This window comes from Oncorhynchus masou, chromosome 1 (genome assembly GCF_036934945.1).
Source record: "Oncorhynchus masou masou isolate Uvic2021 chromosome 1, UVic_Omas_1.1, whole genome shotgun sequence".
In the NCBI taxonomy this organism is placed as follows: domain Eukaryota; kingdom Metazoa; phylum Chordata; class Actinopteri; order Salmoniformes; family Salmonidae; genus Oncorhynchus; species Oncorhynchus masou.
In genome coordinates, this window is record NC_088212.1 from 78,755,059 (window position 1) to 78,766,385 (window position 11,327).

Here is an 11,327-nt window from a genome sequence, read left to right on the forward strand (position 1 = left end):
AGCAGCATCTCTAACGTCTTACCCAACCGCCAATCCACAACTCTCACTCACACAATTTCTATTGGATTAGTAAAATGCTAATATCCAGGGTATAACTCACTTCCCCACTAGACTGGGTTGATGTGCAGTACTGTAGTTGATTTATATTTAGTGCCGCTGTGCCTTTTCAAGGCGTTTCAGGTTGAACACCTCATAGCTTCAAAGGAGTTGTCATATATATGGATATGAAACGGCAACCACATGGAACCTATAGCATTATCATAACAAGTCCTCCATAATAGTTGTTTACTTATATCTACTAAAACGGGGTGGCAGGGTAGCAGGGTAGCCTAGTGGTTAGAGTGTTGGACTAGTAACCAGAAGGTTGCAAGTTCAAATCCCTGAGCTGACAAGGTACAAATATGTCCTTCTCCCCCTGAACAGGCAGTTAACCAAGGAATTTGTTCTTAACTGACTTGCCTAGTTAAATAAAGGTTAAAGAAAAAAAGACAACAGACAGACATTCTCTCTGATCCTGAATCAGTTTACCTTCACCAGTGAGAGGCATAGAAATGGGGGATGAATACAGTACACTTCATCAGCATGGGCCATGTGAGATCTTTAGGCTAACAACACAACTGGTAAGCGGATCATCATAAGTCTATAATGTGCATAAAATGTGTATTATTTCTCCCACAGTGCACATAATAGCAGTGATGGCATGGGTTCACCACAGAGCAGAGCCCACGCAGTCAGGCTGAGGTTAGCTAGGTGCTGATGAGGGAGGTTCCTGCCTCAAAGAGCTTGTTAGGCTTCGTTATGCCCAATCAATATTCATTTAGTCACTAGAGCTATTGACTCATTTCTAAAATAAAATTACAGGTAATTTTTCTTGTCATGGAATAGGGTGTATTATCCCTTTAGAAAGAAAACAGAGTGGGGTGGGATGTGGTGACCCATAGTAAAGCTGGAAACAATTGAAAATATATTTTTTGATAAGACATTGAAAAATCAATGTCTGCTTCCTGCAATCCGTCTCGAGCAAATCAATCATAATCTGCACAGTTGGCAGTGAGATGCAAGAGAGAGAGAGAGAGAGAGAGAGAGAGGAGAGAGAGAGAGCGAGAGATAGAGAGAGAGAGAGAGAGAGAGAGAGCGTGAGAGAGAGAAGGGAGACAGCGAGAGAGAGAGAGAGAGAGAGAGAGAGAGAGAGAGAGAGAGAGAGAGAGAGAGAGAGAGAGAGAGAGAGAGAGAGAGAGAGAGAGAGAGAGAGAGAGAGAGAGAGAGAGAGAGAGAGAGAGAGAGAGAGAGAGAGAGCGTGAGAGAGAGAAGGGAGACAGCGAGAGAGAGAGAGAGAGAGAGAGAGAGAGAGAGAGAGAGAGAGAGAGAGAGAGAGAGAGAGAGAGAGAGAAAGAGAGAGAGAGAAGAAAGGCTGGAAGGGCCCAATCTTTGTCTGATATCTCTGATTTCTGAATGGCTTCTCATCATGGTGATAATAGGGTCATCATTTCAACACTTAGCTAACCCCAGCCCCTTCCATTCAGCCTGGGGTAGAGGGGAGCAGAGGGGAGGACAGGCTCCAGAGAAAGAGGAGTGGACTCATTCTAGCCCCATTCATCTTAATTCAGATTGGCAGACAGACACAGACAGAAGTGACCTAGAAAAGAAAAATATCAAGGGGACCAAATATGTTGAAATGTTGCCCTGGTGTATCCTATAGCGATTTCAAATGATTGTATGTAATTACAGAATGTTTTCTGAACAATACATACATTAACAAAGAACCTAATGTCTTGAATAGGGGAATTTCTGTTTTGTAATTTACATGTTTGTTTCAAATGTAGGCTCATGTTTGGGCTTGGTAATATAGTTAGGTTCACATTTGAAGTAAAAGGAGTGTGACCTGAATGTCAGTCTGATGTGAACTCCATACCACCATCTGTAGGCATCTCTAGTAAAACTGGATAGCAGCATGACATCACACAACAAAGATGGCCGTACACACTGCTGACTTCTGACCACATTACAAAATGGAAGTTAATTTATAAAGAAGAGAAATACTTGGATGTGACTGCATAAGTAAATGGGTGCATACATTAAATAATAAATGAACCAGCAACAAAAATACACAAACAGCACAATGTGTATTATCTTGGTTTTTAATATTGTCATATTGGTAACTTGGATAATAACAAAATCATGCAAATTTAGAATAATATTACATGAAATATCCCCACGGTAGTGGTGATTCAATCACTAATACTTGTACAACTAGCTAGTAGGTTTTATAGCCACAATAATGTTGCGCCACCTATAAAGTAATTGCTATTGCCAGCAATAGGATCCGCAAATTCAGTGCAGTTGTTCAGTCGAGGGACGCAGTGCACGTATGTTTAATCATTTCATTAAAAAAAGCAAGGTCAAAAATAAATAGCATCCATTATTTGCAGCAGATCTCCCCAAAGCATTGCGAGTGAAACTGTTTTGAATTTCAATTGGCTTCCAAGTGGCAAAAGCCCACAGCTAATACAACAAAGAAAAGTTGGTGTCAACTAATCCGTTTAGGACACAGATTTAGAAGGGCTCAAATTCTTATGAATACTTGAAGCGGGTTTCCCTCCTGTAGGTACCAACTAACCACTGCTTTCTAGAGAGCACAGCACACCTGACCTTGTGCAACGAAGGAATCTGTCAAGCGCATGACGTTAACCAACTTAATTAAACTTAACCATCATCTCTATGAACGCGAGAGGCAATTAGTCTAGTACAATAGTTAATGCTTTCTAATAATAGTCTCTAAATCCAAATTAGATTACGCCTGCTCCCTCAGGCATTTTCACTGTGATGCTTCATCCTTCATATGCATGTTTGGTTTACTCCACGGCTGGGCTCTCTGTTCTGCTCTTACTGGTTTCTCGACCAGTGTGGACTAGTCCTATAGAAGCTGTCTGAATTGTATTGCATTTTCACATGTATACAAAAGTCTAGCAAGTGTAAGACACTTGGAATAGCTTCCAGTCAATGATGTCCAGCAGAGTGTGCGTAAAGCTTATACTGGAGCCTGTCATAGGATATGTCCATTTATTGTCCGTTTTTTCTATATCTTATCAAACGTATGTTTTGACAACTATGACGTTTAATATATTTAAATATAAGTAGAATATACACTTGATTTGAAATACATATATAATAGGTAAATACACAGCTTCAAAGTGGTATGACATATTTATAACACGCAGACAGTAGCCTATACTTGAAAACTATTTTATCCAATGTATTAGATTATGCTCTATTATAATATTATAACCGATTAAAAAGCGAGAGTGCACTCAACTTCAGCTGGGGTATATTTCTGTAAAGGAAAATGATCCGTTTCCTACCTTTTCCTCAGCACGAGCTATAAGTATTTTTTCCCGCTCCTTGTGATCTCTCACACACAAACACACACATACACACACCTCCTCGTCCTACTTCAGAATAGACCTCTTATCATGCGCGTATGGTGCCTGAAAGTCATTATTGTCGATAATAGAGTATCAATGCATATTGACGTCATTCAAAATACCTCTCTCCTCTCTCGGTATCCCTGGTAACCGGTATGCTATTCAGAGATGAGTGACTGAGCATTGGCCATTCATTACGTCCCTCATTGAAGAACAGTAAATATAATTGGCCAATAATGCAATGAATGTGGCTTAAACCTTTGCGGGCACTCATGACAACTTCAATGGGAAAAGTACAATTACACTTGGGATAGGTGTTTACTTAGATTATTATTGATTCATTTGTATATTATACGAAATCAATTATAGGCTAATAGTTCGTTGTAGTCTATATTTAAAAAACATTTATTAGCAACAGTAGAAAATACCTTTATGGCACCCGAGTCACAAATATCTATTGTAGCCCTGCTCAAAGGGGAAATACATTGACATAGGCCTACCATTAAATCAAATATTTTTATTTTGTTTTCAGTTTATTAATGGCAACATATTATCAATAATAGTAGTACTATTATTAGTAGTATGCCTAATAGTATTATGACCATCATCAGTAGAGTAGGATATCATTATTTCTAGACCTCTACTTTTTCTGCAAAAATAGATGTAGTAGGTCTAGTTTAAACAATATCACAATTAGTATCCTGAACCTTATATACCGTGTTGTCATAGATGTTGCTGCAAGAACATGAGGAAGAAAAACTGTTGGGGTAACAATAATTAGTTTGGCTATCATAGCACTGCGGGTGGTTGTAAAGTAGGTATTCTAGTACCGTTGTCATCATCATTATTCTTACTTCATGTATGTATCTTTCTTGCCTTTCCCCAACCCTGCATTGACTCACTGTACAGCGTCATCACTCTCTGCTGCTCTCCAGAGGGTTTCAAAGCGTAGGAACACGTGACACTATGCACACACTTTTTAGCAGCGCCTACAGCGATCCCTTTCGGTTTATCGGAGATTTGAACTATAAAGCCAGAAACAATCAGCACTGTGACTATAAGGCCTGTGAATGTCTGTATTAAAAAAATATTTAATCCGGATATGCATTATTACACCTTTATTGTGGTTAAAATATGAGTTTAAAATGTATTTTCTAAATATAAAACTATTGCAAGTTTAAAAATAAATCGTGCAATATTATTATAATATCAATACTATTATAATAGTATAGCCAAACTAATTATGAATAGGTAATTTATTATCAGAGTATAAATATTTGTATTATCATTAGGCCTATTAATATTGGCCTGTCATTATATTGATGATAATGTAATAAATAATTCAGGAGTTATTAATATATGGCACAGGTGCGTAAAAAGACATTGTGCTGAAATGAAAAATCTGGATATCCATAATGGACGATAAGCGAAATATATTAAATAAATCGTGACTCTCCATATTTCTGCAGAGAAACGTATCTGGTGGCATCAAAGGAGATTACATCCAGTGGTCGGATTTGCTGTAGTTCATATGGTACTAATCTGCCCTCGCTTGGGGCATTTATGACTTTCGGGGTGAGAGAGCGAGAGAGTGTATGTGACTGGTTTATTTCTGGATCTATGGAGAAAACTATTTAGCAGCCGCTTCAGTTAACAGCTGTCACACGTTAAGAGTTGCTTATCCCACAGTTGAGTGGAATACTTCCTAGATTTCAGCTAATATTACAAATTGCTGGTTAAAAAAAAAACGTTTACACAAACAGCCAAACCTAAATTGTCTATATTCTATTTATATTCTATTGTGTATTATTCGCCCCATCATTTATGCACGCTCCTGCCATGTCTTACCCTAACAACACAAAATGCGTCTGGCGTAAGAATGTCTATATGCAAAATAAATCTAAATCAAAAACCGTTGCCCCTTTTTAGCTTCCGTTGCGGATTTTAACTTACGGCACGTAGGATCACCGACAGTCAGTTAGGCTGTTACGAGGCATCTATTCAAAAATACACGTTTTGCGCTCAAAAGAAACAATAAACCATAAACCATGGAAAAAGGAAGAGCAGCGTGCAGAACATAGAGCGCTTTTTTCCCTTCAGTATCTGAAAAGCTCTTTCTGACAGACAACAGCCCATTTGTTATTGATCAAGTGTGAAAGTGACGGCTTCATGTATTTAGAATAAGAAGAAAGTTGGAGTTGATCTACTGGCTCGCATGATATCGCCATCCAGGGGCTGGTGCACTGGAGTCCTACAGCACCGAGCCTTGTTAGAGAAAAAAAATAGAGAAATAGCGGGAGAGGGATTGTTAGTGAGAGAAAGAGAGGGAGAGAGGGAGGGGGGAAAGCGTGGAGAAAAAAAGAAAACATGGAGAGAGAGAGAGAGAGAGAGATAGGCCGGGCTGTGGTATTAACCCAGCATAAGCTTGCCTTTTCCTTCGATGACTACACCCCGATAGGAGGAGCGTGAAGAACGTAGTAGGCGTCAGAATCCTCAATTTCCAACTTAGCATCCTGGCAGGACATTTTCCCAAGCAAAGCCCCCATCCGAAGGCAAAAAACTTCTGCACGGCATGAGACAGTGTGAGCAAGTGAAAGAGAGATAGGAAAAATAGAGCGTAGCAAGCAAGCACAACGGTCAGTTGTAGCTGAATATCAGCGAAAAAAATATATATATCTAAGTCTATGTATTTGTTTATATTTTTGCTTTTTACCACAATCATTTAGAGGGGAACAGACAGCGGTCTGTTGATACGAGACTCCTATGACTGAAATCGGACAGTGCATGAGAAAATAAAGAGGAAAAGTGCGCAAGTAAGTGGCTTACTTTCGGGGCTTTCACCATGGCGTATCCTCAGGGCTATTTGTACCAGCCATCCGCTTCGTTGGCGCTGTATTCATGCCCGGCGTACAGCACCAGCGTTATATCGGGACCCAGGACCGAAGAACTTGGTAGATCCTCATCTGGCTCAGCTTTTGCTCCCTATGCCGGAACTACCGCGTTCACTAGCGCTTCGCCCGGGTACAACTCCCATCTCCCGTACAGTGCGGAGGCAGGAGCGGCCGCCACATTCGCTTCATACGTGGTGAGTGAGAGAGCATAGAATCGAAATTGCCGAGTGAAAAAAAAATTGAAAAATCTTATATTGTATTGTTTGTAGGCCTATGTGTAGAATTTTAGCACTGTGCAAATGAGGCAAATGTATTTCAGGTTTAGCGTGCGTCTGTATTTTGCTGATGACTCTTTCACATTTGGTTAAGTTAGTTGTAAATAGGCCCATCCATTTTGATGCAAAGACGAACATTCACAATTACTAATTAGGCTAATTTGCATGTTATTGTTCTTTGGATAAATGCATTTTGTTTAGCAAATAATGAGCAATGAAATAGGTCGTTGTGTTGAAACAGTTTGCATACAATAACAAACAGCAAGCTCCCAACCTCGGTAGAACACATTATATTCTATAGTTATTTGTTGGATAAGGTCTTTATTAGTCTATGCGAAATTACAAACTCGTTTATTTAGGGCTACTCGGTTGTTTTTATGGGCATTGACCAAATGTTCGTTAACTTGGGAACACAGATCCTAATACTTAACGTGTTCTAAATCTGAAAGTGAGTTGAGCACGCAGTTATAAGCAAATGAAACGAGGTATGTAAGCCAGCTGAAGAATAGTGGGAAATAATGATAGCAAAATCCTGTCTTGGTAAAATTATGAAAAGAGAAGACATGGTAGGCCTGTTACCGTGATGTTAATGCGTCATCTACTTTTTAAATGAGGTTGATTTTACTACGCATAGATTACTTTGTAGTGGCTACAGAGTCAGCAAGACAGGCGCATCTCGAATACAAAAACCCACAAAGAAAAATAAAGTTGAGACTATGTCCATCTGTGTAAAATGTAAAAAGTGAATTGGTGGCGCATTTGATGCTTGATTTATTGTAACCAACCTAAACGTCAGAGGTGTGTGTGTGTATGTGTATATGTTTATTATGGTGCCTTGTTATTGTTTGAAACTTATTTTTGTAATGTTTTAATTGTTATGAGTCGTTGACAATTATCTGAAAAGCATTTTCTTTTCGACGGCTTTGTTTTCAGAGTTCTCCTTATGACCACACGACGGGCATGGCTGGGTCTATAGGATATCACCCCTACGCTGCTCCCCTGGGTTCATACCCCTACGGTGACCCGGCATACCGAAAAAACGCGACCCGGGATGCCACCGCCACTCTCAAAGCCTGGTTGAACGAGCACCGTAAGAACCCCTACCCCACCAAGGGCGAGAAAATCATGCTGGCCATCATCACCAAAATGACCCTCACCCAAGTTTCCACCTGGTTCGCCAACGCCAGGAGGAGGCTAAAGAAGGAGAACAAGATGACCTGGACTCCCCGAAACCGGAGCGAGGACGAGGAGGAAGACGAGAACATCGATCTGGAAAAGAATGATGACGACGAGCCGAGCAAGCCGAAAGACAAGGGAGACTCGACAGACACAGAGTCAGGTCTGTAGAAAAATCATACATTTTTTATCGCAGTCGTTTCCACTCAGGGCATAAAATGAATTGCTGGTTAATGGTGGTATATTATTTATAATGGGACAATTGCTTTAAATAATAATCACCTTGAACTCCCCTCATTTGACTTATCATGTGCTGAAAATTGCTGGTGACGTAAAGTGTTTAGCATTCGATTTATCTTTAACTGCATAATAAGGCGGGCTGCAGCTGGTGGACTGGGCTGTGTATCGCCTAATGGTAGTTATTACGATTAAAACACAATCATTAATATCACGGTTTTCAGTAGCTGTATGCCTAGTTGTTTGTAGGCCTATTATTTATTAGCCTACTTATTATGATAACTAGGCCGATAATTATGGTAATTAGCATATGCACAAATATGAACGCATGAGTGCATGAATTAGGGGCCTATAACATATTGGTAGTCTATCTGTATTTTATGTCAATGTTATACATTTTTTTCACAGTAACTTCACTCTTGTTTCTCTCTCACTGCAGATCATAAATTGCTGAACCCGGGGGACATAGTGTGCGACAGATTTAAAGAGGAGAATCATGGCAAAGAAACGGATCCCCTTCTGAGCGACTCGGAATTAAAAGACCAGGGGGATCGGACAGAGTTACTGCCCGAGTCTGCTAAACCCACCACCTCGTCTCCAACCGCCGTGCCTCGGGGAGGAACCGAGCTCGTTGCGCAAGACAAGCCGTCAGAAATGGGCCATGCGCCGGGCACGGTAAACAGCAACGTGACGTCTGTTATTCACTCCTCCCCATCGGCCCCTAAACCCAAACTCTGGTCCCTGGCTGAGATCGCAACGTCCTCAGACAGGTGTAAGAGCAGCAGCGACGGGCCGCAGGGCCATGGGATGGGTCACAGCACAGTGATCACCACCAATGCAGCGTCACCATCACAGTCCTCCCCACAGTGCCCTCTCCCTAACAGCACAGTCCTATCCAGGCCTATCTACTACACGTCCCCTTTTTACCCGGGCTACACGAACTATGGCAGCTTTGGACATCTTCACAGTCACAGCAATCACGGCTCGGGCACGGGCTCCACGGCACATTTCAATGGATTAAACCAGACTGTGTTAAATAGAGCAGAAGCTTTGGTAAGAGAAAGCCAGAAAGGCAGAGGCCAAACGCAGGTAGATCTTTGTAAAGACTCCCCTTATGAACTAAAGAAAGGTATGTCAAACATTTAATACCTTGATCCCTTTCAAAAATCCATCGGACTTTTATTTATTATTTGTGGTTGCATTACAAAAAAGAAGAAAAATAATAATTATAAAAGAAAATTCTGAGAACAGTTATTTTCTGAGTAAATGCTTATTTTCAAATCTTAGTTTCTGAATGGTTAATCCTAAAGATGTAACAAGAATGATCTTCATCGCTGCAGCCGCCTGAGTCTATTTGTATTAAAGACTAATTATGTATATTTAATGTAGCATTTTGTATTTAAAATGGACAATACACTATCTTTGAAGTAAATTATGAGAAAAAAATACACGTGTGCAGCGATTATTCTGGGGGGAGCGGGAGGGGGAGGCAACTGTTATTATCAAATGTGTCAGAAGGGCTTGAAAGAGAAACACATTATGGAAAATGAAAGAGGTATTTATCGATGGGATTGTGTTCTTTTACCCCGTGACAGGTGTATCAATTACATTTTCGATACAAAAGAGCACTTCAACTATATACAACATGTCGAAATTTCACAAATTCTCGAGTGAAAAACAGATAGGCCTACAGCCTTTTTGGTCTACCCAAATATTTACATTTTGGTGGGATTCGGCCAACGATGTTGGCAAGGGTTTACTGAATATATGTATATTTCTGGCTCTATGTTTCCTATTCCTTTCTACATGTGCAGTAGGAGGATACTTATGAAGGTGAATATGATAACAACGGCATAACTGGAGGCCCAGTCGTTTAACCCAATTACTTTCCAACCGCAACGTGTTATAAGCAAAGCAATCAGGTGGCGAACTCCAGTAATGAGTTCGATTTTATGCCACATTTAGAGCTCATTACTATTTCCAAGGCGTGGCAAAGCTGTTAAAAGGACGCAACCATGCATTTATGGCTTCAGAGCACACTGGCCAGTTATATCATTAATGTTGGAGCCTCCTTAATGACGCGTTGGATGTGAAACACTCTTGGTTAGGTTTAGAGAGGAGGATGGCAAGACTAGCATGTCATGCACACAGTAAAGGCCACACAGTTTCCAGGGTTTAATCGGTTTTAGTCAATAACGGAGCCTCTCACTGTCCTCAAGGCTCAAACTCTTTCTTCCCACTTCCGCAGGTAGGTGTCACACTTGCTCCTAATTTCAGGGGTCTCATTCTTAATCCGTCACGGAAAGCCTTCCCTGATCGAATGGCCTAGTTAAAATGGACCAAAGACTGGGAGGCAGAGAGAGAGAGAGAGAGAGAGAGAGAGATTTAGAGAGAGAGAGAGAGAGAGAGCAACTTGAAATGGACACAGTTATTACATGTTTACTATAACAATACTGCCAAGTGGGAAAACCTGAATATTACAATGTATTAACATGGGAAAAACCATTTCCTTTCCGGAAATACAATACCGTGGTGGATTTTTGAGAGAGAACAAAAATGTTAATGTGGCCTAATCTTTGACATTTTGATTAAGGCTGATTTGTTAGATGAGACAAATGGTGTCTTGATTTGGCACAGATATTGGGAAATGTTTTGAAAACAAATCTGTTAATTATTATCGAATTATAATTATATTATTACTACTAGTAATATTTGTTTTATCAGGTTCCAATTTGGTTTTGTTTTATGATCAGTAGTGAACCTTTAGTGTTTCTAGTATCATTATAATCAGTTGATCAACACGGGAGTACATTAGCTCATGGCTTCATGGTATTACTCCCAACATTCCATATATATATTCATGTTTCTATTTCTAAACAACTCAATCTTTGTCTTGATTATTTCTATTTGAAAAATATTGAAATAGGCCTACGTTTAATTATTTAGAATAATCTCAAGTAATAATAATAATAATAATAATAATAATAACAGTAATAATGAACTAGTGAAGTGGGCCAGCTTGCTCTTGTTTACTGCCTTTCATTAATCTCTATAGTTTACTTTCCGCACTCGAGTTGAAGCCTCCCCTGGGCTTTATATAATTCCCTTAGCCCTAATGTCCTCTATTCCGAGTCACACGGGCGAGCGACTGGGGCTTCTATTTTAATCTCCCAGAGTATGTGTGCTGCCTGGCCCAGTGATTGCAACACATCATCCGGCTAAATAGCATAATTATGTTTTTCTTTGCTGATCCCTCCAGGAATTGAAGTGTTCGATGCAATGTCCCCTAAGAGGACATCATCGTTTTTATTTCAAATAGGCTTTTA

General features: G+C 40.1%; 1 protein-coding gene across 1 annotated transcript; it reads left to right on the plus strand.

Annotated features, from left to right (window-relative positions):
• The first annotated feature begins 5,866 nt into the window (after positions 1–5,866).
• Positions 5,867–9,480, plus strand: LOC135504301 (Iroquois homeobox protein 5a). Its single transcript, XM_064922768.1, has 3 exons — positions 5,867–6,507; positions 7,522–7,927; positions 8,441–9,480. The coding sequence occupies exons 1-3, from the start codon at positions 6,265–6,267 to the stop codon at positions 9,145–9,147; spliced, it is 1,356 nt and encodes a 451-aa protein (XP_064778840.1). The 5' UTR covers positions 5,867–6,264; the 3' UTR covers positions 9,148–9,480.
• Positions 9,481–11,327: the final 1,847 nt, after the last annotated feature.

Coding starts and splice junctions, on each gene's coding strand:
- LOC135504301 (XM_064922768.1), top strand. CDS start 6,265: ATGGCGTATCCTCAGGGCTATTTGTACCAGCCATCCGCTTCGTTGGCG. Junction 6,508..7,521: donor CCACATTCGCTTCATACGTG/GTGAGTGAGAGA, acceptor CTTTGTTTTCAG/AGTTCTCCTTATGACCACAC. Junction 7,928..8,440: donor CTCGACAGACACAGAGTCAG/GTCTGTAGAAAA, acceptor CTCTCACTGCAG/ATCATAAATTGCTGAACCCG.